The sequence below is a fragment of the Toxotes jaculatrix genome, chromosome 12 (genome assembly GCF_017976425.1).
Source record: "Toxotes jaculatrix isolate fToxJac2 chromosome 12, fToxJac2.pri, whole genome shotgun sequence".
NCBI classification, from domain to species: Eukaryota; Metazoa; Chordata; class Actinopteri; family Toxotidae; genus Toxotes; species Toxotes jaculatrix.
Genome location: NC_054405.1, coordinates 13,756,956 through 13,784,867, shown reverse-complemented (window position 1 = coordinate 13,784,867; position 27,912 = coordinate 13,756,956). Strand labels below are relative to the sequence as shown.

At 36.0% G+C, this 27,912-nt stretch overlaps 1 protein-coding gene across 3 annotated transcripts; it reads right to left on the bottom strand.

The window, feature by feature from the left end:
* Positions 1-12,128: 12,128 nt before the first annotated feature.
* Positions 12,129-27,573, bottom strand: birc2 (baculoviral IAP repeat containing 2). 3 transcript variants are annotated; one of them, XM_041051056.1, is made up of 15 exons: positions 27,478-27,573; positions 25,861-26,109; positions 23,945-24,134; positions 23,699-23,813; positions 17,355-17,443; positions 16,610-16,906; positions 16,214-16,496; positions 15,202-15,301; positions 14,943-15,021; positions 14,798-14,846; positions 14,339-14,581; positions 14,110-14,208; positions 13,516-13,671; positions 13,131-13,172; positions 12,129-12,713 (listed from the first exon to the last, which is right to left on the bottom strand). In XM_041051056.1, exons 3-15 carry the CDS (start codon positions 23,981-23,983, stop codon positions 12,520-12,522), a joined length of 1,785 nt encoding a protein of 594 aa, XP_040906990.1. In that variant the 5' UTR covers positions 23,984-24,134; positions 25,861-26,109; positions 27,478-27,573; the 3' UTR covers positions 12,129-12,519. The 3 variants fall into 3 exon arrangements, with proteins under 3 accessions (XP_040906990.1, XP_040906988.1, XP_040906989.1); XM_041051054.1 differs by lacking the exons at positions 23,699-23,813; positions 23,945-24,134; positions 25,861-26,109; positions 27,478-27,573 and adding exons at positions 17,739-18,602; positions 20,033-20,124; positions 20,782-20,845 and having other exon boundaries at positions 17,355-17,635; XM_041051055.1 differs by lacking the exons at positions 23,699-23,813; positions 23,945-24,134; positions 25,861-26,109; positions 27,478-27,573 and adding exons at positions 17,739-18,602; positions 20,033-20,121; positions 20,782-20,844 and having other exon boundaries at positions 17,355-17,635.
* Positions 27,574-27,912: the final 339 nt, after the last annotated feature.

The window sequence follows — 27,912 nt, the reverse complement described above, 5'->3', positions numbered from 1 at the left end:
CTTTTTTTCACCGATTTTGACGCCATACTATACTATGACGTTTTTTATGACTTTTGGAGGTCAAAAATTTTTTTGACTTTTTTTGTCCGATTTTGACGCCATACTATACTATGACGTTTTTTATGACATTTTGAGGTCAAAAAAAATTTTGACTTTTTTTGGCCGATTTTGACGCCATACTACTATGACGTTTTTTATGACTTTTGGAGGTCAAAAAAATTTTTGACTTTTTTTGTCCGATTTTGACGCCATACTATACTATGACGTTTTTTATGACTTTTGGAGGTCAAAAAAAATTTTGACTTTTTTTGGCCGATTTTGACGCCATACTATACTATGACGTTTTTTATGACTTTTGGAGGTCAAAAAAAATTTTGACTTTTTTTGGCCGATTTTGACGCCATACTATACTATGACGTTTTTTATGACATTTTGAGGTCAAAAAAAAATTTGACTTTTTTTGTCCGATTTTGACGCCATACTATACTAAGACGTTTTTTATGACTTTTGGAGGTCAAAAAAAATTTTGACTTTTTTTGGCCGATTTTGACGCCATACTATACTATGACGTTTTTTATGACATTTTGAGGTCAAAAAATTTTTCGACTTTTTTTGGCCGATTTTGACGCCATACTATACTATGACGTTTTTTATGACATTTTGAAGTCAAAAAAAATTTTGACTTTTTTTGTCCGATTTTGACGCCATACTATACTATGAAGTTTTTTATGACTTTAGGAGGTCAAAAAAAATTTTGACTTTTTTTCACCGATTTTGACGCCATACTATACTATGACGTTTTTTATGACTTTTGGAGGTCAAAAAAAATTTTGACTTTTTTTGTCCGATTTTGACGCCATACTATACTATGACGTTTTTTATGACTTCAGGAGGTCAAAAAAAATTTTGACTTTTTTTCACCGATTTTGACGCCATACTATACTATGACGTTTTTTATGACTTTTGGAGGTCAAAAAATTTTTTGACTTTTTTTGGCCGATTTTGACGCCATACTATACTATGACGTTTTTTATGACATTTTGAGGTCAAAAAAAATTTTGACTTTTTTTGTCCGATTTTGACGCCATACTATACTAAGACGTTTTTTATGACTTTTGGAGGTCAAAAAATTTTTTGACTTTTTTTGGCCGATTTTGACGCCATACTATACTATGACGTTTTTTATGACATTTTGAGGTCAAAAAATTTTTCGACTTTTTTTGGCTGATTTTGACGCCATACTATACTATGACGTTTTTTATGACATTTTGAAGTCAAAAAAAATGTTGACTTTTTTTGGCCGATTTTGACGCCATACTATACTATGACGTTTTTTATGACTTTAGGAGGTCAAAAAAAATTTTGACTTTTTTTCACCGATTTTGACGCCATACTATACTATGACGTTTTTTATGACTTTTGGAGGTCAAAAAAATTTTTGACTTTTTTTCACCGATTTTGACGCCATACTATAATATGATGTTTTTTATGACATTTTGAGGTCAAAAAAATTTTCGAATTTTTTTTCACCGATTTTGACGCCATACTGTACTATGACGTTTTTTATGACTTTTGGAGGTCAAAAAAAATTTTCGACTTTTTTTCACCGATTTTGACGCCATACTATACTATGACGTTTTTTATGACTTTAGGAGGTCAAAAAAAATTTTGACTTTTTTTCACCGATTTTGACGCCATACTATACTATGACGTTTTTTATGACTTTTGGAGGTCAAAAAAAATTTTGACTTTTTTTGGCCGATTTTGACGCCATACTATACTATGACGTTTTTTATGACTTTTGGAGGTCAAAAAAAATTTTGACTTTTTTTGTCCGATTTTGACGCCATACTATACTATGACGTTTTTTATGAGATTTTGAGGTCTAAAAAAATTTTGACTTTTTTTGGCCGATTTTGACGCCATACTATACTATGACGTTTTTTATGACATTTTCAGGTCAAAAAAAATGTTGACTTTTTTTGGCCGATTTTGACGCCATACTATACTATGACGTTTTTTATGACTTTTGGAGGTCAAAAAAAATGTTGACTTTTTTTGGCCGATTTTGACGCCATACTATACTATGACGTTTTTTATGGCTTTTGGAGGTCAAAAAAAATTTGGACTTTTTTTGGCCGATTTTGACGCCATACTATACTATGACGTTTTTTATGACATTTTGAGGTCAAAAAAAATTTTGACTTTTTTTGTCCGATTTTGACGCCATACAATACTATGACGTTTTTTATGACTTTTGGAGGTCAAAAAAAATTTTGACTTTTTTTCACCGATTTTGACGCCATACTATACTATGACGTTTTTTATGACTTTAGGAGGTCAAAAAAAATAGTGACTTTTTTTCACCGATTTTGACGCCATACTATACTATGACGTTTTTTATGACTTTTGGAGGTCAAAAAATTTTTTGACTTTTTTTGTCCGCTTTTGACGCCATACTATACTATGACGTTTTTTATGACTTTTGGAGGTCAAAAAAAAGTTTGACTTTTTTTGGCCGATTTTGACGCCATACTATACTATGACGTTTTTTATGACTTTAGGAGGTCAAAAAAACTTTTGAATTTTTTTGGCCGATTTTGACGCCATACTATACTATGACGTTTTTTATGACATTTTCAGGTCAAAAAAAATTTTGACTTTTTTTGGCCGATTTTGACGCCATACTATACTATGACGTTTTTTATGACTTTAGGAGGTCAAAAAAAATTTTGACTTTTTTTGGCCGATTTTGACGCCATACTATACTATGACGTTTTTTATGACTTTTGGAGGTCAAAAAAAAGTTTGACTTTTTTTGGCCGATTTTGACGCCATACTATACTATGACGTTTTTTATGACTTTTGGAGGTCAAAAATTTTTTTGACTTTTTTTGGCCGATTTTGACACCATACTATACTATGACGTTTTTTATGACATTTTGAGGTCAAAAAAAAATTTGACTTTTTTTGGCCGATTTTGACGCCATACTATACTATGACGTTTTTTATGACTTTAGGAGGTCAAAAAAACTTTTGAATTTTTTTGGCCGATTTTGACGCCATACTATACTATGACGTTTTTTATGACTTTAGGAGGTCAAAAAAAATTTTGACTTTTTTTGTCCGATTTTGACGCCATACTATACTATGACGTTTTTTATGACTTTTGGAGGTCAAAAAAATTTTTGACTTTTTTTGTCCGATTTTGTCGCCATAATATACTATGACGTTTTTTATGACTTTTGGAGGTCAAAAAAAATTGTGACTTTTTTTCACCGATTTTGACGCCATACTATACTATGACGTTTTTTATGACTTTTGGAGGTCAAAAAAAATTTTGACTTTTTTTGTCCGCTTTTGACGCCATACTATACTATGACGTTTTTTATGACTTTTGGAGGTCAAAAAAAAATTTGACTTTTTTTTCACCGATTTTGACGCCATACTATACTAAGACGTTTTTTATGACTTTTGGAGGTCAAAAAAAATTTTGACTTTTTTTGGCCGATTTTGACGCCGTACTATACTATGACGTTTTTTATGACATTTTCAGGTCAAAAAATTTTTTGACTTTTTTTGGCCGATTTTGACGCCATACTATACTATGACGTTTTTTATGACTTTTGGAGGTCAAAAAAATTTTTGACTTTTTTTGGCCGATTTTGACGCCATACTATACTATGACGTTTTTTATGACATTTTGAGGTAAAAAAAAAAGTTGACTTTTTTTGGCCGATTTTGACGCCATACTATACTATGACGTTTTTTATGACATTTTGAGGTCAAAAAATTTTTTGACTTTTTTTGGCCGATTTTGACGCCATACTATACTATGACGTTTTTTATGACTTTTGGAGGTCAAAAAAATTTTCGACTTTTTTTGGCCGATTTTGACGCCATACTATACTATGACGTTTTTTATGACTTTTGGAGGTCAAAAAAAAATTTGACTTTTTTTGGCCGATTTTGACGCCATACTATACTATGACGTTTTTTATGACATTTTGAGGTCAAAAAAATTTTGACTTTTTTTCACCGATTTTGACGCCATACTATACTATGACGTTTTTTATGACATTTTGAGGTCAAAAAAAATTTTGACTTTTTTTGGCCGATTTTGACGCCATACTATACTATGACGTTTTTTATGACTTTTGGAGGTCAAAAAATATTTTGACTTTTTTTGGCCGATTTTGACGCCATACTATACTATGACGTTTTTTATGACTTTAGGAGGTCAAAAAAACTTTTGAATTTTTTTGGCCGATTTTGACGCCATACTATACTATGACGTTTTTTATGACATTTTCAGGTCAAAAAAAATTGTGACTTTTTTTGGCCGATTTTGACGCCATACTATACTATGACGTTTTTTATGACTTTTGGAGGTCAAAAAAATTTTTGACTTTTTTTCACCGATTTTGACGCCATACTATAATATGATGTTTTTTATGACATTTTGAGGTCAAAAAAATTTTCGACTTTTTTTTCACCGATTTTGACGCCATACTGTACTATGACGTTTTTTATGACTTTTGGAGGTCAAAAAAAATTTTCGACTTTTTTTCACCGATTTTGACGCCATACTATACTATGACGTTTTTTATGACATTTTGAGGTCAAAAAAAATGTTGACTTTTTTTGGCCGATTTTGACGCCATACTATACTATGACGTTTTTTATGACTTTTGGAGGTCAAAAAAAATTGTGACTTTTTTTGGCCGATTTTGACGCCATACTATGACATTTTTTATTACTTTTGGAGGTCAAAAAATTTTTTGACTTTTTTTGTCCGCTTTTGACGCCATACTATACTATGACGTTTTTTATGACTTTTGGAGGTCAAAAAAAAGTTTGACTTTTTTTGGCCGATTTTGACGCCATACTATACTATGACGTTTTTTATGACTTTAGGAGGTCAAAAAAACTTTTGAATTTTTTTGGCCGATTTTGACGCCATACTATACTATGACGTTTTTTGACATTTTCAGGTCAAAAAATTTTTGATTTTTTTTGGCCGATTTTGACGCCATACTATACTATGACGTTTTTTATGACATTTTGAGGTCAAAAAAAAATTTGACTTTTTTTGGCCGATTTTGACGCCATACTATACTATGACGTTTTTTATGACTTTAGGAGGTCAAAAAAACTTTTGAATTTTTTTGGCCGATTTTGACGCCATACTATACTATGACGTTTTTTATGACATTTTCAGGTCAAAAAAAATTTTGACTTTTTTTGGCCGATTTTGACGCCATACTATACTATGACGTTTTTTATGACTTTAGGAGGTCAAAAAAATTTTTGACTTTTTTTGGCCGATTTTGACGCCATACTATACTATGACGTTTTTTATGACTTTTGGAGGTCAAAAAAAAGTTTGACTTTTTTTGGCCGATTTTGACGCCATACTATACTATGACGTTTTTTAATGACTTTTTGAGGTAAAAAAAAATGTTGACTTTTTTTGGCCGATTTTGACGCCATACTATACTATGACGTTTTTTATGACATTTTGAGGTCAAAAAAAATTTTGACTTTTTTTGTCCGATTTTGACGCCATACTATACTATGACATTTTTTATGACTTTTGGAGGTCAAAAATTTTTTTGACTTTTTTTGGCCGATTTTGACGCCATACTATACTATGACGTTTTTTATGACATTTTGAGGTCAAAAAAAAATTTGACTTTTTTTGGCCGATTTTGACGCCATACTATACTATGACGTTTTTTATGACTTTAGGAGGTCAAAAAAACTTTTGAATTTTTTTGGCCGATTTTGACGCCATACTATACTATGACGTTTTTTATGACTTTAGGAGGTCAAAAAAAATTTTGACTTTTTTTGTCCGATTTTGACGCCATAATATACTATGACGTTTTTTATGACTTTTGGAGGTCAAAAAAAATTGTGACTTTTTTTCACCGATTTTGACGCCATACTATACTATGACGTTTTTTATGACTTTTGGAGGTTAAAAAAAAATTTTGACTTTTTTTGTCCGCTTTTGACGCCATACTATACTATGACGTTTTTTATGACTTTTGGAGGTCAAAAAAAAAATTTTGACTTTTTTTGTCAGATTTTGACGCCATACTATACTATGACGTTTTTTATGACATTTTGAGGTAAAAAAAAATTTTGACTTTTTTTGGCCGATTTTGACGCCATACTATACTATGACGTTTTTTATGACATTTTGAAGTCAAAAAAAATTTTGACTTTTTTTGGCCGATTTTGACGCCGTACTATACTATGACGTTTTTTATGACATTTTCAGGTCAAAAAATTTTTGACTTTTTTTGGCCGATTTTGACGCCATACTATACTATGACGTTTTTTATGACATTTTGAGGTCAAAAAAAAATTTGACTTTTTTTGGCCGATTTTGACGCCATACTATACTATGACGTTTTTTATGACTTTAGGAGGTCAAAAAAACTTTTGAATTTTTTTGGCTGATTTTGACGCCATACTATACTATGACGTTTTTTATGACATTTTCAGGTCAAAAAAAATTTTGACTTTTTTTGGCCGATTTTGACGCCATACTATACTATGACGTTTTTTATGACTTTAGGAGGTCAAAAAAATTTTTGACTTTTTTTGGCCGATTTTGATGCCATACTATACTATGACGTTTTTTATGACTTTTGGAGGTCAAAAAAAAGTTTGACTTTTTTTGGCCGATTTTGACGCCATACTATACTATGACGTTTTTTAATGACTTTTTGAGGTAAAAAAAAATGTTGACTTTTTTTGGCCGATTTTGACGCCATACTATACTATGACGTTTTTTATGACATTTTGAGGTCAAAAAAAATTTTGACTTTTTTTGTCCGATTTTGACGCCATACTATACTATGACATTTTTTATGACTTTTGGAGGTCAAAAATTTTTTTGACTTTTTTTGGCCGATTTTGACGCCATACTATACTATGACGTTTTTTATGACATTTTGAGGTCAAAAAAAAATTTGACTTTTTTTGGCCGATTTTGACGCCATACTATACTATGACGTTTTTTATGACTTTAGGAGGTCAAAAAAACTTTTGAATTTTTTTGGCCGATTTTGACGCCATACTATACTATGACGTTTTTTATGACTTTAGGAGGTCAAAAAAAATTTTGACTTTTTTTGTCCGATTTTGACGCCATAATATACTATGACGTTTTTTATGACTTTTGGAGGTCAAAAAAAATTGTGACTTTTTTTCACCGATTTTGACGCCATACTATACTATGACGTTTTTTATGACTTTTGGAGGTTAAAAAAAAATTTTGACTTTTTTTGTCCGCTTTTGACGCCATACTATACTATGACGTTTTTTATGACTTTTGGAGGTCAAAAAAAAATTTGACTTTTTTTGTCAGATTTTGACGCCATACTATACTAAGACGTTTTTTATGACTTTTGGAGGTCAAAAAAAATTTTGACTTTTTTTGGCCGATTTTGACGCCGTACTATACTATGACATTTTTTATGACATTTTCAGGTCAAAAAATTTTTTGACTTTTTTTGGCCGATTTTGACGCCATACTATACTATGACGTTTTTTATGACTTTTGGAGGTCAAAAAAATTTTTGAGTTTTTTTGGCCGATTTTGACGCCATACTATACTATGACGTTTTTTATGACATTTTGAGGTAAAAAAAAATTTTGACTTTTTTTGGCCGATTTTGACGCCATACTATACTATGACGTTTTTTATGACATTTTGAAGTCAAAAAAAATTTTGACTTTTTTTGGCCGATTTTGACGCCGTACTATACTATGACATTTTTTATGACATTTTCAGGTCAAAAAATTTTTTGACTTTTTTTGGCCGATTTTGACGCCATACTATACTATGACGTTTTTTATGACATTTTGAAGTCAAAAAAAATTTTGACTTTTTTTGGCCGATTTTGACGCCGTACTATACTATGACATTTTTTATGACATTTTCAGGTCAAAAAATTTTTTGACTTTTTTTGGCCGATTTTGACGCCATACTATACTATGACGTTTTTTATGACTTTTGGAGGTCAAAAAAATTTTTGACTTTTTTTGGCCGATTTTGACGCCATACTATACTATGACGTTTTTTATGACATTTTGAGGTAAAAAAAAAAGTTGACTTTTTTTGGCCGATTTTGACGCCATACTATACTATGACGTTTTTTATGACATTTTGAGGTCAAAAAATTTTTTGACTTTTTTTGGCCGATTTTGACGCCATACTATACTATGACGTTTTTTATGACTTTTGGAGGTCAAAAAAATTTTTGACTTTTTTTGGCCGATTTTGACGCCATACTATACTATGACGTTTTTTATGACTTTTTGAGGTCAAAAAAAATTTTGACTTTTTTTGTCCGATTTTGACGCCATACTATACTATGACGTTTTTTATGAGATTTTGAGGTCTAAAAAAATTTTGACTTTTTTTGGCCGATTTTGACGCCATACTATACTATGACGTTTTTTATGACATTTTCAGGTCAAAAAAAATGTTGACTTTTTTTGGCCGATTTTGACGCCATACTATACTATGACGTTTTTTATGACTTTTGGAGGTCAAAAAAAATGTTGACTTTTTTTGGCTGATTTTGACGCCATACTATACTATGACGTTTTTTATGATATTTTGAGGTCAAAAAAAGTTTTGACTTTTTTTGGCCGATTTTGACGCCATACTATACTATGACGTTTTTTATGACTTTTGGAGGTCAAAAAAATTTTTGACTTTTTTTGGCCGATTTTGACGCCATACTATACTATGACGTTTTTTATGACTTCAGGAGGTCAAAAAAATTTTTGACTTTTTTTCACCGATTTTGACGCCATACTATACTATGACGTTTTTTATGACTTTTGGAGGTCAAAAATTTTTTTGACTTTTTTTGGCCGATTTTGACGCCATACTATACTATGACGTTTTTTATGACATTTTGAGGTCAAAAAAATTTTTGACTTTTTTTGGCCGATTTTGACGCCATACTATACTATGACGTTTTTTATGACTTTTGGAGGTCAAAAAAAATTTTGACTTTTTTTGTCCGATTTTGACGCCATACTATACTATGACTTTTTTTATGACTTTTGGAGGTCAAAAAAAATTTTGACTTTTTTTGGCCGATTTTGACGCCATACTATACTATGACGTTTTTTATGACTTTTGGAGGTCAAAAAAAATTTTGACTTTTTTTGTCCGATTTTGACGCCATACTATACTATGACGTTTTTTATGACATTTTGAGGTCAAAAAAAAATTTGACTTTTTTTGTCCGATTTTGACGCCATACTATACTAAGACGTTTTTTATGACTTTTGGAGGTCAAAAAAAATTTTGACTTTTTTTGGCCGATTTTGACGCCATACTATACTATGACGTTTTTTATGACATTTTGAGGTCAAAAAATTTTTCGACTTTTTTTGGCCGATTTTGACGCCATACTATACTATGACGTTTTTTATGACATTTTGAAGTCAAAAAAAATGTTGACTTTTTTTGTCAGATTTTGACGCCATACTATACTATGACGTTTTTTATGACTTTAGGAGGTCAAAAAAAATTTTGACTTTTTTTCACCGATTTTGACGCCATACTATACTATGACGTTTTTTATGACTTTTGGAGGTCAAAAAATTTTTTGACTTTTTTTCACCGATTTTGACGCCATACTATACTATGATGTTTTTTATGACATTTTGAGGTCAAAAAAATTTTCGACTTTTTTTTCACCGATTTTGACGCCATACTATACTATGACGTTTTTTATGACTTTTGGAGGTCAAAAAAAATTTTCGACTTTTTTTCACCGATTTTGACGCCATACTATACTATGACGTTTTTTGACATTTTGAGGTCAAAAAAAATGTTGACTTTTTTTGGCCGATTTTGACGCCATACTATACTATGACGTTTTTTATGACATTTTGAGGTCAAAAAAAATTTTGACTTTTTTTGGCCGATTTTGACGCCATACTATACTATGACGTTTTTTATGACTTTTGGAGGTCAAAAAATTTTTTGACTTTTTTTGGCCGATTTTGACGCCATACTATACTATGATGTTTTTTATGACTTTAGGAGGTCAAAAAAACTTTTGAATTTTTTTGGCCGATTTTGACGCCATACTATACTATGACGTTTTTTATGACATTTTCAGGTCAAAAAAAATTGTGACTTTTTTTGGCCGATTTTGACGCCATACTATACTATGACGTTTTTTATGACTTTAGGAGGTCAAAAATTTTTTTGACTTTTTTTGTCCGATTTTGACGCCATACTATACTATGACGTTTTTTATGACTTTGGGAGGTCAAAAAAAATTTTGACTTTTTTTTTCCGATTTTGACGCCATACTATACTATGACGTTTTTTATGACTTTTGGAGGTCAAAAAAAATGTTGACTTTTTTTGGCCGATTTTGACGCCATACTATACTATGACGTTTTTTATGAAATTTTGAGGTCAAAAAAAATTTTGACTTTTTTTGGCCGATTTTGACGCCATACTATACTATGACGTTTTTTATGACTTTTGGAGGTCAAAAAATTTTTTGACTTCTTTTCACCGATTTTGACGCCATACTATACTATGATGTTTTTTATGACATTTTGAGGTCATAAAATTTTTTGACTTTTTTTCACCGATTTTGACGCCATACTATACTATGACGTTTTTTATGACTTTTGGAGGTCAAAAAAAAGTTTGACTTTTTTTGGCCGATTTTGACGCCATACTATACTATGATGTTTTTTATGACATTTTGAGGTCAAAAAATTTTTTGACTTTTTTTCACCGATTTTGATGCCATACTATACTATGACGTTTTTTATGACTTTTGGAGGTCAAAAAATTTTTTGACTTTTTTTGGCCGATTTTGACGCCATACTATACTATGACGTTTTTTATGACTTTTGGAGGTCAAAAAATTTTTTGACTTTTTTTGGCCGATTTTGACGCCATACTATACTATGACGTTTTTTATGACATTTTGAGGTCAAAAAATTTTTTGACTTTTTTTGGCCGATTTTGACGCCATACTATACTATGACGTTTTTTATGACATTTTGAGGTCAAAAAAATTTTTGACTTTTTTTCACCGATTTTGACGCCATACTATACTATGACGTTTTTTATGACTTTTGGAGGTCAAAAAAAATTTTGACTTTTTTTGTCCGATTTTGACGCCATACTATACTATGATGTTTTTTATGACTTTTGGAGGTCAAAAAAATTTTGACTTTTTTTGTCCGATTTTGACGCCATACTATACTATGATGTTTTTTATGACTTTTGGAGGTCAAAAAAATTTTTGACTTTTTTTGTCCGATTTTGACGCCATACTATACTATGACGTTTTTTATGACATTTTCAGGTCAAAAAAAATGTTGACTTTTTTTGGCCGATTTTGACGCCATACTATACTATGATGTTTTTTATGACTTTAGGAGGTCAAAAAAAATTTTGACGCCATACTATACTATGACGTTTTTTATGACATTTTGAGGTCCTTCTAAAATATGACTTTTTTGGCATATTTTGACGCCTTACGGCCGTATGAGATATTTTATGACATTTTGAGGTCTTACTAAAATCTGACTTTTTTTGGCATATTTTGATGCCTCATGGCCGTATATGGTTTTTTATGTCATTTTGAGGTCTTACTAAAACATGACTTTTTTTGGCATATTTTGACGACTTAGTATGAGGTGTTTCATGACATTTTGAGGTCTAACTAAAATAAACAGCCCGCTCCTGATCAATAGAGACTAAAAACAAAAAAATGTAGCAGGATGTAAATATCTTTTTTTAGGCTGTAAAGTTGTCTATTTTAACATGGGGGTCAGTGGAGAATTGCTTACTTCTGGAACCAGTTCCTAGCAGCAGCCGAGAAACGCAACCGTGGAAGTGATCCTTGGTTACGTTCCACTCGGTGCCACCTGCGGCTGCGAGGACACGCTGCTGCGGTACACTTATACTGCATTTTATAGGGTAAAAAAATGTTCTGACCACCGTCCGGGAACAGACCGGCCGTTCGGGAAACCTCCCGAACCTCCCGATGGCCAGCCCACCCCTGATTGGGTGTTATTTTAAATGTAAAGAAAAACAGTGGAACAGATCATTGCACTGAACATTGGTTGTTTAATGAGATTTTTCACACAATTTCCTAACAGGTGTTTACTGATTCATAGTATCATACTAATCTGAAACATGTCAACCAGGCCAATTAACAAAAGCCAGCAAATGTGTTGAAAAATCAAAAATGAATCCAGGCTTACAACTTCCTGTATTTTAAAGTCAATACCATATATGATTATGTCTGAGTTTTATCTAGTCATGTAAATAGATTATGCAGAAAGCTGGTGACATCTTAAATGTCTGTTAAGAGTAACGTACAGGTAAGTCACAGATGTGAGAGGAAAAAAAACCTTTCCAATAAATATAAATGTATATTATATTGCTTACATTCAATCACACATGAGACTGAGGGAACACGGTTCACAGCCTCCTGCCTAAGAGAGGAAGGTTCGGACTGTGCCTTTAACCAGACCTCTGCAGATCGGGCACTTTCGCAGTGACGGTGCACACTCTTTGCACACCACCAGGTGTCCACATGGGATGAAGACGATGTTGACTTCTTTATCCATACACACCTTACAGGTACGCTCCTCCTGCAGGCGCCGCAGCTGCTCCTCCATGGGCAGGTCTGCAAAGAAAAATGTTTTTTTAATCCATGGTGTTAAGTCCTCATTCTTGTTAGTTCCCCATAACCCTTTAACTGCCACATTTCCCAAAAAGAAAATTATCTGTTGTGTAAAAGCTATGAAAAAATCTCAGTTAAGTCCTGTTTAACATTTAATGTGTCTTATACGTAAGATGACGTCTCAAATCAAATGGCCCATCGTGTCCAAACGGGAAGCATCACTGTTAATCTCTACATTAAATCACTCAGATATTAATACTGCAGTACCCATCTGACAAAATGTAACATTTACATGTAGGAATTTCTCACAACTTATAAAAATAAAAGTTAGAAAGTGATTTACAATTAAAACAATTAAGAACATAACATTGAACTGGCAAGACTTTAAGTTCTGTCCAAGGCTCAGGTGTGTTTTCATACCTGAGAGATCTTGGCTTGGTGATGCTGCTTCGTTAGACTGGGCTGAAAATGTGAAAGACAACATGTATTTAGGTCAGGCTTTGGTTAATGCACAACAGAATCAATAAATATAAAACAACCTTTGCATTTCTTAAGACTATATGCTTAATCTCACTTTTATACCAAGCCTAAGCATTGCTTTTACAATAGAACAACTTGTGCTGTGGACTGAGTTATAGTTTGATGGCTGTATTTTATTTTATTTTATTTTATTTTTTTGGATTCTAGAGTTGTTGGGGTTTTTTTTGTTGTTGTTGTTGTTTAAATCTAAGCTGATGGTTTCTGTACAAGCTGTTCCACTAGGTGAACTCTTAGTGGTCAAACATTAATGTATGAAAAGACGTACCCATGAGATCTCTGAGCAGGTGGACATCGTTTTTCTGGATCCAGTTGCGAAAGACCTCAGCAGCAGCGTTGCCCTTTGTGAGGACGAGCTCTATCAGCCTGGCAGTTTGCTGCTGGGCCGACGTCTGAGCCTGAAGACTGCTGTACTCCTCTGCAGCTGCGTTTGAACAGGGAAGAGTTACTCTCAGTCACGGTTTCTGAACTCTACATGCTACAGGTGCATGATGAGGGCTAAAATGATAACTCCAATTCTTCAAATAAAATCTCCTATACTCATATTTCACTATATTAGACTCAAATGACCATAAACAGTTATATGACATTAACTGTGCAGCAACAGGTTCAAGGGAAACTCTTTACCCTGTAATAGAGGGCTCCAACTTTTTTTTTTCTTTTATAAATTTGACAGAACCTGGTTACATTCATCCTAGAAACCTCACTGTAGTCACAAATTGTAAGGTAATTTAACTATTTTCCTAAACGGCGCTCTCAGATATTAAAGACTGCCTAGCAAGTATTATTACTATGAAAATGGCAACTTTATTTAATTAGGATTTTAAAATTTGATACCAAAACACAAAAAAGATTAACTTACATAACACATTCTGCTCTCTTAAATGCTCCAACACTGGCTCGACACTCTTTAGTCGCTGGATCAACGCTGCCTGGTGTCTCTTCACAAAGGTGAAACCATCTGAAACAGATACAAACAAAGACTTATTAAAGGAATTTACTGTTCACGACTTTCAAACGGTTCACTGATCTCAGAACAGCTGATATTAGAGCTCAAGAGGTGCGAACTACATTTTCACTTTCAGCTGTACCTGATGCCATCGCCTCTGCCAGCATCTCACGCTCTTCTTCCCTTTTCTGATCCTCAGCACTCAGCAGGTCTGAAACCAGCTCCTGGACTGTTCTGTAATTCTCTCCACTGGTCAAGATCTTGCTCTGGACCGTTTGCTTGACTAGACTCCTCTCAAAACCCATCTCCAAGGCAGACTTAATCACAGGGGTGTTCATCATGATGGCATCCTCCGATCGCTCCTCTCCCGGACCGAGGTGAACCACTGAGAGGAGCAGAGAGTAGACACATCAGGCTGGGTGTTATGACCTCTTCACTTTTACCTTTGATTTCACTAAGCTTTAGTTAAAAATACACAGCTGCAATTTTTGATGTTGTGTGATGTTATGTTCTGTCCATGCTCTTCTTAAATGGTCATCTACAGATCCATTTGCCAAACTCAATCTAAAAATTCTCTGATTTTACATATTTTAACACTCACCAGGTGGATCCACAAACTCTCTGGAGCTGCTGTCTCCATTTGTTAAAAGCTTTTGGGGAGAAAACAGAAAAATAAGCATTTTTAAATGACATACTCTATGCCAAATGTTTGAAACTGAGAACATTTTACGCTCCTTTCTACTGACCTGCTCAAACAGCCGAGGAAAACGAGCCTGGATCTGGTGAACGAACTCTTGTCCCTTCTCCTGGAGCAAATATTCACACCTGCAGTTAACCAGAGATACAAGAAGGCAGACATTCATATTAACCATCCTCTTCATATGTATTGACAATCAAAATGTCTGTCTCAGCAGTACTTTAACAAAGTTTAAGGTGCTCTGGAAAACACACTGACACCAAATTAATCAATCAACCTTTTAAAAAAATTGAAACAGCAGCACTTACCGTGGAAACCATTTAGCATGTTCCACCCAAGGATCATCTCCAGACTCCCAGCATCGCAGGCCTCCGTCACAGCAGAAACACTTGACATCATCATTACGACCTGCGGGGAAAACAAAGAGCTTTCAGTGTGACGCAGTTTTTGGGGGGGTTTCATGGGGGGAAAAAGAAAAACATAGTGATTCTAATAAACATGACTGAAACCAATTTGAATACGTGGTTGTTTCTGATCTTTCATTTCCTCTTTTGCTTCAAACATTTCAAAGTAAAGTGATGACATTTCATTCCTATATCTAGTACATGAGATCATGTCTATAGCCAGGTGTCTGTAGAAAGATTTTTTGTCAGGAGTTTCCAGCTCAGAACAAAAGAAACTGGACAAACTGTTACTGACAAAAACCTGTCTGCAGTAGAACGCCCCCACTCAACAAAAAAAAAAAAAAAAAACAACTATGTGACAGTGGGGAAAATCTCTTACTGGTATCAAAACTGTTGAAAGGCAGAGAGAGGAAGAAATTAAAAGTTTTCAAACTTTTACAAGAGAGCTTCAAGATTTTCTCTAAATTGTTTTATCTGGATTTTCCTCTGGAAGTTTATTATAATATTATTAGAATGTATTTTGTTTTCAGTTTTCTTTGCCAATCTGCCAATATGTGATCATATAAAGTTGATATTCTGGATTTCTTAGCAGTTACTTATTTACATTATTATGGAGTCACGTTCGTAACTATCCGATCAGTTCAAGTCCAATATTCACCTTCCTTATAAGGCAGGGGTGTCCAAACTGTTCCACAAAGGGCCGGTGTGGCTGCAGGTTTTTGTTCCAACCAATCAAGAGCACACAGTTTGACCAATCAACTGTCTGAAGACTGAGATCAGTTGATTAAATGAGTCAAGTCTGGTGTGCTGCTGCTTGGCTGGAACAAAAACCTGCAGCCACACGGCCCTTTGTGGAACAGTTTGGACATCCCTGTTATAAGGTCATTATATGTCATCTCTTTGATATTGTCCGTACCTACATAGTAGAAGCCAGCTTTAGCCAGCTGCTCAGGCCGGACAGGTATACGGGACGGCCAGTTGACAAAGGTGAGTAACCTCTCTTCGCTCTGTTGCATGGCAGGGTTGGACACATTACTGAGAGCTGGGCCTCCTGCAGACAGTTGGGCCGCTCCGGACGCAGCTCCTGCCACTCCGGCCAGTGACACGTTGTCAGCTCTGTCGCCCCGAACAAAACGACAGTTTGGATAATGTCTCTGGTGTTCGGATACGGCTCTGTCACCTGGCTCCCAATTACTCAACTGCAAATACAAACAAAAACATCTGTCATGTCCCCTGTTCAAAACACGAACGCCCTAACACACACTTAACCTGAAAGTCGCTGGTGTGATTGTGCTCTTGTGATGGCACACACCTGTCCCCCGCAGCTGAAGCAGGCCACTCGGTCGCACTGGCCTAAATAGTAGAAGCCAGCCTTGGCGAGTTCTGCTGGTGTGATGATGGAGAGCGTCCATGAGTGGAAAGAGTCCAGGCGATCCTGCTCTCTGCGCATGCTGGGGTTGTGGCATGTTGGTCTCTGGTGGGACATGTCCTCTACCCCACGTGAGCTCAGTGGGCTGGAGGGTGGCGGAGCAGAGAAGCCCATATTTAGGTAGCCGACTGCCTCTTCACCTTGGCTTACTGTCGGAACAGCTGGGCCTGGACCAGAAAGCTAAAAGAAAGAAAAAACACAAGCAAAAATACTAAGAATATACTCATGTAGCTAAATGATAACACCATAACAGGTAAGTTGAACTGACTGTTAACAGGATTTCCTGTTTTTCCTGACCTTATACTTATCTCAAGTTGCCTTCTGGGACATACATGCATACATTCGTACATATCATACTTGCCTCTGGAGAAGATTTATTACAGCATCATGTAAAATTAATAATAATGATAATGATAATATTCAACCAAACAGAGCTCTGGTATCGGAATACTATCAGTATCGGCAGACATCCAAATTCAGGGATGTGGATCGGTGCATCCCTAACTAGAGTGTAAAAAGAAATTTCCAGCAAAGCACCACAATGTATATTTTTTAAAGAAGATTTTCCTAGATATAGGATTCTGGAAAAAAAAAAAAAAGCATGGAGAGTAAAGTATTTTGATCTTACTGGCATGGCTGGGGCAATGCGGAGTGGGGAAAAAGCAGAGTGAGAAGAGGAGAGCAGGTTAGCTGTTGATGGGAGGCTCTGGATGAAGGGGCAGGAAGGAGAGAGCTGTCTGTGCCTCTCTGTCGGGCAGTCTCCGGCCTGCCAGCCATCTGCCGTCACGTTGCACCTGAAACACTGCACGCGATCACCCACGCCGGTGTAAAACCAACCTGCCCTCGCCAGACTTCGCTCTGTGACTCCAGATGCCGGGAAACGAGCAAAAGTAGAGATGCGGAAAAGCTCTGCAGATGAAAACAACATCATATTGACAAATTTCCTTGTGAACAGAAATGAAAATAAGTCAAATATACATCTGATAAGGAGAAAGAAAAAAGTGATTGATACCTGAGGAGTTATCATAATGCAGCTCAGGTGGAGGCCCATTACGACACAAACCCATCAAAAACTGGTTGTTTTTTAGTTGAAGAAGAGTTTCCATTTTTGGATTTAAGTAGTAGTGATATAAAGGAAAAGTGATGTCCTTCAAAGGGAGAGAGGTTTGAGAAAACCCAAGGTCTTGCTTTCTCACACAGAAACAGTCACACTAAAACAGAAAATAGGCAAAACAGGTGAGGGGGCTGAAGAAGCGGGAGGTTTAACTCAAGACAGTGAAAACGAAAGTGAGGTTTCAACTAAATGTGAAACTTAAGAGCTCTTGTGCAGAAGAAACAAAACTACCAGTCCAGTGTCCACCATTATGGATACGTCTCTCATTTCCATCCATACTATCTGTACCAAGTAAAGAGAAACTCCTCTAAACATTTAACTACTGAAACTACAATCTTTTTCATTTATAATCCCAGTAGATGTATGTCTGACAAAACACATCCTGTGTGGAAAAAAAGGATGAACATAATTAAAATGCATCCACAAACCAGTGATCACAATATCACACTGGTCAGATCACCCAGGATCAGTGTTAACTTTTATATCTGGTATATTTACCACAGACATGTCTAATACATTATCTGACCATTTAAACATAGAGTTAGTGAGTATGTGTACAAACATAACTTAAATAAATATCTCAAACACACACACACACACAGACCAAGGGATATATGATCTCAAACCCCTCCCCCCATCTTGGACATCCCTTTGGTAGGTGTCTAAGCCTCCATAATTGAATAGTAAAAACTCATAAGAAAAATTTAATCCTTCTTTGGCTGGGACACTGGGCTTCCCTCTTTAGTTTTATGTCAGCAGCACCTTTAGGAAATAAGAAAAAACAAAATTAGACAAAGAAAACAAAGGTTGAACTGTGTTCATTTAGAAATTCTTCCTGGAGGATTTTAACCTCTTCAAGTCATTGTCTGTATTTGTTTCAAAGCCGTGGACCTTTGGTAGCTTCACTAATACAATCATCAATCTTCAAACCTATATAACTTTATTTTCAATTCTACCGAAAATTCCAAGATTTCCAAGTATCATAAATACAATAATAAGGACCATTCGTGGCCACTTTCCCATAATGGTAAAGAGTATTTCACCGAGGATACATGTCACAAAGCTTCAACAAAGTGCCAAAACAAAAAGATAAAAAACATCAACTGGAAGCATTTTCAATGATTTATTAATCATTTGTGTAATTTTAAAAGAGAAAATGCCAAAAACACACAGGCACCAGCTTCTAAAAAGCAAATATTTGCTCGTTTTCCTAGTTTTCTATGAGTCAATATATTTGGGTTTTTGACAGCTGGTCAGACAAAACAAAACTTTACAACATGTTAACTTGGGTGTCAAGAACTAATGATGGGCCCTTTTCCGTGTTTTAAGCTCAACAATCAATCAGTTACTAAAGGAAATAACTGTCAGATGTGTTGATTCTTAAGGAAAATAAATGAGTCAAAACAATAAAGGTTAAAACTAGATCTAGACACAGAGTTCCTCTGCAAGATCAGAGCCACAGGATGGAGGAGCAAGCAGAGCTGATATACAAGTAGAACAAATCTGCAATTGTTCCATCTATGTAGACCCAAATGATCTGGAGTAAACCTGGGACTTTTGGCCCTCTTTCCTCAGCTGCTTTTCCGTGGTAAATCGGTGGAATGCCCCTTTAACAAAACTGCCAAACAATTTCTTGTACATTCACTACTCAATCATTCAGCAAATCCTTTCAAAATTACCTCTGGTTATACTAGGGAACAGTCAAACAAAGACTTTAATTTGAAAAACAGACGACATTTGTTATAAATTACTGTGCTTGTTTCCGCCCGGGTAGTCAGGTACTTTCCTCTGTAAATATAGGGTAATTCAACAGACTCTTCCGGTTTTGGTTCTGGTTATGCGTAGGTCCAATTTAGCTTTTATAGCTCACGCTAGCTATGTCGTATAATATTTAGAAATGCATCTGACATTTAAAACCGGTTTCGGTGGTCACGCATTAATTAAACACATGCTGTCAGGTGGAAGAAGCCCTATGATGTGGCATTCCCCACGGAAACCAGTTTCGATAAGATCGGCGTTAGCTAGCTTTAGCATTAGCTTTGCGTTATTAGAAGCCAATTATTGTCAAACTTTGCTCACACTAATCTGTGCAGCTGCGCTGAGAAAGGAAAATAAAACCGACAGACGCACGGAACAAAACACTACATCAGTATGTGCTTTCCTTTCCACTGATGTGTCACCCTTGCGCTTACCTTTTCGCAATTCAGCCGACTCAAAACGGAAAGTCCCAGTAATGTACTGCGTGATCTCAGCAAACACCAGACAACACCGCCTCCTCTTGCTGCTTCCGGGTTAACATGGATGTTAATGAGATGAAACAGAACGATGTGTTAAATTAGAAATCATTCAGGTAAATTTGTCAGGTAATCTCAGTCCCTTATCCCGAATTTAGCATAGACTGTATAAGACAGGAACTTAGTCGCTTAGTCGCCGTCCCCTCCTTGTTTCTGGCAGTGCCTACAGCTCAGTGTTTACATACTTCACATAACAATCATAGGTTAAATAAATCTGAATAGGCACGTTAAACTTACTTTTTTTGTAACAACATCCTCTGAAAAACTAGTCTATGAAAATGCCTTACTCCAAACACGATAAAATACTGTCCATATACTGTCCATAAAATACTGTCCACATCAACACCGGCACTGTTCATTTTGTCACTGATATACACATATTGATATAATATACCTACATATGTTCATGCCTGCTCTGCCTCTGGTATCAATAAAACACGCGAAAATAAAATGTAAAGGGACGTTTCTGACATGTTACAGGATCGATCAAGATCTAACACCGATAATACACCTATAAACTACATAAGGAATTAACTATGACAGCAACAGTAACGTTTTAACACTGCTGTTAAAGCTTGTCTGACTTTCTAAGATTATAAAAGTTGACATGATGATAAATGGAGTATTCTCCTTAAACAGGTACTTACATGTCACGACCTTGCTTAAGTGAAGTCAGAGAGTTAGAAACTATGATCTGTCATTTAAAAGATTACTTCCTGTAACTTCCGGTTTTATGTGCACTGCCCCTGAAATCACGTAATCCTACACAGTCAAAAATGAGTGGTCTTGAATCATGTAAGGTAAAAAGTACCCATAATTTTGCCTAGTCTTCCACCTCAAGGATTAAGTTTACATAATTTCCCACAATAGAGTGCTCAGGTTTTAGGGCTGAGTTTAGATAATTATCAACAGCACTATTATTGTTACAGAGAGATTCACATCTTATGGAAGTCCCTAAAATCTAAAATAAGCTTAAAAAGAAAATAAAAATAAATAAATAAATAAATAAATAAATAAATACATTCTGTAAATAATTCTTTTATAAAAAAATAATTTAAAAAAATGTAGAAAAAAATTTACATTCTGTAAATATTTTTTTATAAAAAATTGTACTTTTCTACTGGTTAATGAACTGGAATTGAACAACAATCTCATATATTTATAAATACATAAATACCATGAAATAATAGGAAATTGGGGGGAAATGAAAACAAATTTCAGCTGAGAGACATTTAGCTGCTCGTAGGCAAAGTGAAAATCTTTAATTTTTAAAAAATTTTAATTACTTTAATGATCCCTCCTGGGGAAATTACTCTCTGCATTTTACCCACACCAAGTGAACAAAACACACACACAAGCATGCACATGCACTAGAGATGCTGGGGCAGGGGACTACCCAGTGAGGCGCCCAGGTAGCTGGAATGGAAATGGAGAGAATTTGGTGCCACATATGGTGTCCATACCAGTGTTTTTAAAAGTTTTGATGACATTGTGCAGGAGTTTATGTTTGGATTTCATAAATCTTTACTATGGAAGGTTGCGAACTGCAGAAAGCTTTTGAAGTACAACACCAAACTATGCTCAGGTTAGCTATGAAGTGCCAACTGCTCCTCTCTTTGTCGTACAAAACTGACACCAATGAAGTAAAATTAACCCATTGTGTAAATACAAGTTGCGTTTATTGAACAGAAACTCTTTTAAATTTACAGTGAGAGTAAGAAGAAAAATATTTATATAAAGCACATTCATAAAAAGGCACAAAACAAGTGACTCCCTCCAAATGCTCTGTAAATTGGATAATAAACATCACTGTATGTAACATACATATTGAGTGTTGTGCATGCTAAGGTAAATAATAGGCTATTTAGTGTGTTGAATCATGTGTATGAGCCCATGGTATTTTTAAAAAAACTTGGCTCTTTGTTTAGAATTTGTGGTGCATAACTTTTTTCTTTATATATACTGAAGCCCATTTTAAAGCACACTATTCTCATTCCCACAAAATAGCTCTTTAGGAGTGGAAAGCCTTGAGTCACAGATTATTTTAAGTATGATGATGATGTGGTTTTGTATGCATGACATCCATGGTGATTTATCAGTCACACAAATCATGTGAAAAATAAGGAAACTGAAAATAGCTTAAAAACATCTGGCCTCACTGGTCTGCACCTGGCTCTGTGGTTCTCATGCTGACATTAGATTTATTCAAGCTTAGGTTAGCTCAGCCCGTGGGGGTTGAAACTGGGTTGAGAGCTGTCAGTGAACCCAGTCCCAGTGTGAATTTGAGTATGAATCTGAATTTCCCCTTTGATCACAGGGCTGTTGATCATGACAACATCCCCAGAACCCTCCTCTCCTGGACCAAGATGAACCACTGAGAAGAAGAGAGAGTAGACACATCAGGCTGGAAGTTATGACTCCTTAACTCCTGCATGTGAAACACTTCACGTCAGTTCTTCATACTGTATCATCTGATTTCAATAAGCTCCATTTAAAAGTACACAGCTGCAATTTTTGATAAATGGGCACCATGTTATGTTCTGTCTATGCTCTTCCTAAATGGTCATCTGATGTTATTGCACAGTACTGTTAAGCTGATTTATTTCAACTGCATCAACAAGTATGTTGTATAGAATCTGATCCACAGATCCAGAATTCATATAAACCATTCTCTTCTGGACAACATTTTGACACCAAATTAATCAGTCAACATGGGGGAAAAAAAAAGGAAACAGCAGTACTTACCGGGGAAACATTATCTCCAGACTCCCAGCACTGCAGCCCTTCATCACGGCAGAAACACTTGATATCGTTATGACGACCTTGAAGGCAAACAATGACCTTTCACTGTGACACACTGTTTTGGGGGGTTTCATTAAAAAAATTGTGATTCTAACAAGCATGACTGTTTCAAACCATGGTTATTTCTTATCTTTCATTTCCTTATTTGAAATGATTCGAAGTGATCACATTTGGATCCAAAATTTCGGTTTTGATATGAGATAATGTTTATAACCAGTTTTCCCTAAGAAGAGTTTTGTCAGGACTTTCCAGCTCAAATGAAAAGAAGTGGCACAAATCGTGCCAGTGACAAATACCTGTCTGCAGTCATACAAACAGACTAGCAAGGACAAACAAAAACTCATGTCCACTGTTCAAAATATGACCACCCTGACACACACTTAACCTGCATGGTGCTGCTTTTGGTTGTAAGGTGGATTTACTGTGGTCTTTCTATAAAAACCTATTAACGTGCTTTCTGCAAAATGAGTCAAACGTAAACAAAACAAAGGAATGTATGAATGATCGATTTAGTAATACTAAAATAAGATAAGATAAAATAAAGTAATACAACATACAAGAAGAGCAGAGCCACAAAAATAACGTACAAATCAAAAGAAAGATAATCGCACACACACCCCTGTCCTCCACAGCTGAAACAGGCCACTTGGTCACCTTGGCCTAAATGGGAGAGGCCTGCCTTAGCAAGTTGTGCAGGGGTGAAGATGGAGAGCATCCTGGAATGGAAGATGGACAGCAGGTTAGCCGCAGACGGGACGCAGGAACAGGAAGGAGAGAGCTGTGTCTGTCGCTCCGTAGGACAGTCTCCGGCCTGCCAGCCGTCTGTCGTCCCATTGCAGAGAAATAAGAAATGAGGAGGCAGAGATGTGGACAAGCTCTGCAGATGAAAACAACATCATATTGACATCTTTCCTTCAGAACAGAAGGTTAGATACAAAAACTTAAATGAAATATGTATCTGATAATATACATATGTATTGGGGGAGACAGAATAAAAGAAACTGGTACCTGAGGAGTTATCATATTGTAGCTCAGGTGGGGGCCCATTACGACACAATCCCATCAAAAACTGGTTGTTTTTTAGTTGAAGGAAAGTTTCCATTTTTGGATTTTTGTATAGTGATCTAAAGGAAAAGTGATGTCCTTCAAAGGGAGAGAGGTTTGAGAAAACCCATGGTCTCACACCTTCTCACACACACTGGAACGGAAAACAGTGAAGCAGGTAAGGGGGCAGAAGAAGTGGGAGGTGTAACTCAGATCAAGACAGTGAAAAAGAAAATGACGCTCAACTAAGTGTGAAATTTAAGAGCTCTTCATTTCGTCTGCAATTTCTTGAAAGCACATACAGCAACTCTGAATGACTCAAATTAACCAGACACTACCAGAGCACCGTACCATCCTCGGCTAACCCTAACCCTAACTGAACTCATTCCAGACCAGTGGACCATCCTCAAGACCAGGCTGTATGAGAAGGGACAGTCTCTCGGCATGAAGCCCTGGCCATAGATCAACAGGGTTTTGCAACACCATTGCCCCAACATTCTCCTTCAGTCAAATTAAGTGTGACCTGCTGATTGTCCAGCTTTCCACTCCCCCTATAGAGGACTATGAACCCACTGCTGACCAACTCATTAAATGTAACTTTCATCAGTTCACAGCTTGTGTGTGTACTGTGAATTAACAATGTTAAAACGAGAAAATGGCTGGTAAAAAAAACAACAAAAAACAAAACAGAGTGGGAGGTGTATTTTAGAGTCCACCACCCACAGTGGCATATGTAAAACAAAGTTCATTTCCAGCCCTGTAGTAAGGTGTTGGGCCGCCGCGTGCAGCCAGAACAGCCTCAATGCGCCTTGGCATTGATTCTACAAGTCTCTGGAACTCTACTAGAGGGATGGAACACCACTCTTCCAACAGATAGTCCCTCATTTCGTGTTTTGATGATGGCGGTGGAGAGCGCTTTCCGACACGTTGGCCCAAAATCTCCCATAGGTTTTCAATTGGGTTGAGATCTGGTGACTGCGAAGGCCATAGCATATGATTCACATCATTTTCAAACTCTTCAAACCATTCAGTGGCCTCTTGTGCCCTACAGATGGGCGTATTGTCATCCTGGAAGAGACCACTCCCATCAGGATAGAAATGTTTCATCATAGGATAAAGGTGATCACTCAGAATCACTTTGTATTGATTTGCAGTGACCCTTTCCTCTAAGGGGACAAGTGGACCCAAACCATGCCAGCAAAATGCCCCCCACAGCATAATAGAGTCACTGGATCCCTTCGCTGTAGGGGTCAAACATTCAGGCCTATGTGTTTCTCTTGGTGTACGGCTCACATGCACTTGCCCATTTGTGGAAAATATGGTGAAGGATGATTCATCTGACCAAATCACTTTTTTCCACATCTCTGTAGACCAGTGCCTGTGGTTTTTGCACCACTGAACTCTTAAATGCGTATTCATCTTTGTAATGAGGGGTTTATGCACTGCACCTCTACTATAATATCCCTCTCTATGCAACTGTCGAAGGACTGTTCTTGCTGACACTGTCTGATCACGCCCTGCATTGACATTCTTAGTCACCTGAGAAAGAGTTGCTCTTCTGTTTTTCCGCACATATCGCACTAATGCACGAGCATCACGGTCATTGAATGCACGTTGTCGACCACAATTTCCTACCCTATATACTGACGTCTTTCCCATAGATGTAAATGCAGCTGTCACTTTAGTGACGGTTCCTATTGAAACACCAGCCAGCTGAGCAGTCTTTGTGACTGAAGCTCCTGCCATCCGTGCCCCAACAATGAACCCTCTTTTAAAGTCACTCAGATCTTTTCCTCTTACCATCTTGATACAAAATCAGAATCAACTGAGCCTGCTCAGCATTTTGGACGTGCCAGAGAGCATGACTGAATGTTACTTACTTAATTGTGCCAAGCAGTGCACCAGTGCAGAAGCATCTGCATTTGTCAAGTTTCTCCACTCACTTATTCACATTTTTCCTTTATCACCCATGTATATGGGTGCCAAACCCCTCCCCCTGTCTTGGACATCCCTTTTGTAGGTGTCTAAGCCCACATAATTGAATAGTAAAAAGTCAATAAGAAAAATATAATCCTCCTTTGGTTGGGACACTGGGCTTCCCTCTTTTTTCAGTTTTATGTCAGCAGCATCTGTAGAAATGAAGAAAAAACAAAAATAGACAAAGAAAAAGAAAGGTTGAACTGTGTTCATTTAGAAATTCTTCCTGGAGGATTTTAACCCCTTCAAGTCATTGTCTGTATGTTTCAAAGTCATAGACCTTTGGCAGTTTCACTAATACAATCATCAATCTTCAAATCTATATAACTTTATTTTCAATTCTACTGAAAATTCCAAGATTTATAATATTATCATAAATACAATAATAAGGACCATTCGTGGCCACTTTCCTATTATGGTAAAGATTATTGAATCTGAGGATTTCATTGACGATACATGCCACATAGTTTCAATGTGGTGCCAAAACAAAAAGATAAATCTAACTCCAATGCCACATATATGAAAATGAAAGGGAAATATTAGGAACACATACTGGGAAGGAAGAGCTGTGCAACTATTTACTACTGAATAATTACAAAGTGAATAGAGATTCATCAGTCATTTTCCATACCAGTGCATCAGCCAATTTTTTTTTTGCCAGTTTTCCTATGATGGCATAAAACTAGCTTTCTTGAGGTTTGCTGTGTTAATTATTTGCCACACAGAAAAACTTCATGACAAATGAGCCACAAATATAAACTAAATATATCACAAAAATATGAATGAAAACAGTGAAGGTCTTAAAACTAGGTTTGCATCGTTTCACTTATGTAGACCCAAATGATCCGGGGTAAACCTGGGACATTTAGCCCTCTTTGCTCACCTAGTATTCCAGCCTTGCATTTTTAGTGGTAAATCGGTGGAATGCCCCTTTAACAAAACTGTCAAACGGTTTCTTGTAGGTTCACTAAACGATCATTCAGCAAATCCTTTCAGAATTACACCTGGTGATACTGGCGAATTAGACATCCAAATAAATTATTTTAATTTGAAAAACAGACGACATTTGTTATAAATTACTGTTCTTGTTTCCATCAGGGTAGTTAGGTACTTTCCTCTGTGGATTCAGGGTAATTCAACAGACGCTTTCTGTTTTGGCTCTGGTTATGTTTTGGTCCAATTCAGCTTTTATAGCTCACGTTAGCTACATCGTTTGATACTGAGGAGAGATTTTGACAGACTTAAAACTGGTTTCTGTGGTCAAGTACATGTAGTCGCGTACCACTCGCCGTATGATGTGACATTCAACAACCCACAGAAACCAGTTTTGAGAAGATCAGTGGACATTAGCTTGCGTTAGCATTAGCTTACAGTTTTAACAGACGCGTAGCGGTGATAAGAGTCTCATGCTAATTTGTGCAGCAGCACGGAGAGAGGAAAAATAAAGTGTCAGACACAGGGGACGAAACACAAAACACCACCTAAACTTGTCTTCCTTTCCAGTGCGATGACACACTCACCATTTCGCACTTCGGCCGACCCACTGCGGAAAGCCTAATGTCGAGGCTTCTCGGCAGAGACAAGACACCGCACCACCTCTTCTCGCTGCTTCCGGTAGACAAAGGCATGGAAATGAGATGAAGTTTAACTATTGTCAGTTTTGGTCTGAAAACTTACGGAAATTTTTTTTATTATTATTATTATTATTTTAAACTTCTCCATATGTTGTGATGGGGATGACATTGTGTGGCAGAAAAGACAGCATGTGTTGGAGATTATGTGGTTTTACGGTTATAAGTTTGATAAATGCAGGCCCTTGGAACAATCTACAAGCTTTATAGTGCTGCTCCCTTTGCCATGGACAACTGACACAGCTGAAGTAAAATTAACTCACTGTATAAACACAAATAGAAACACAATAGAAACCGGTCATCCGATAAAGGATGTCAAGGTGT

Bases quoted from the DNA above. Each gene is read 5' to 3' on its own strand.
- birc2 (XM_041051054.1), bottom strand. From the start codon at position 17,832: ATGGAAACTCTTCTTCAACTAAAAAACAACCAGTTTTTGATGGGTTTG. The intron at 14,582-14,797 runs GTGAGTGTTAAA...TGCTCCTCTCAG, and splicing joins AGAGTTTGTGGATCCACCTG to TGGTTCACCTCGGTCCGGGA. The intron at 13,672-14,109 runs GTAAGTTAATCT...GTTCAAACGCAG, and splicing joins AAGAGAGCAGAATGTGTTAT to CTGCAGAGGAGTACAGCAGT.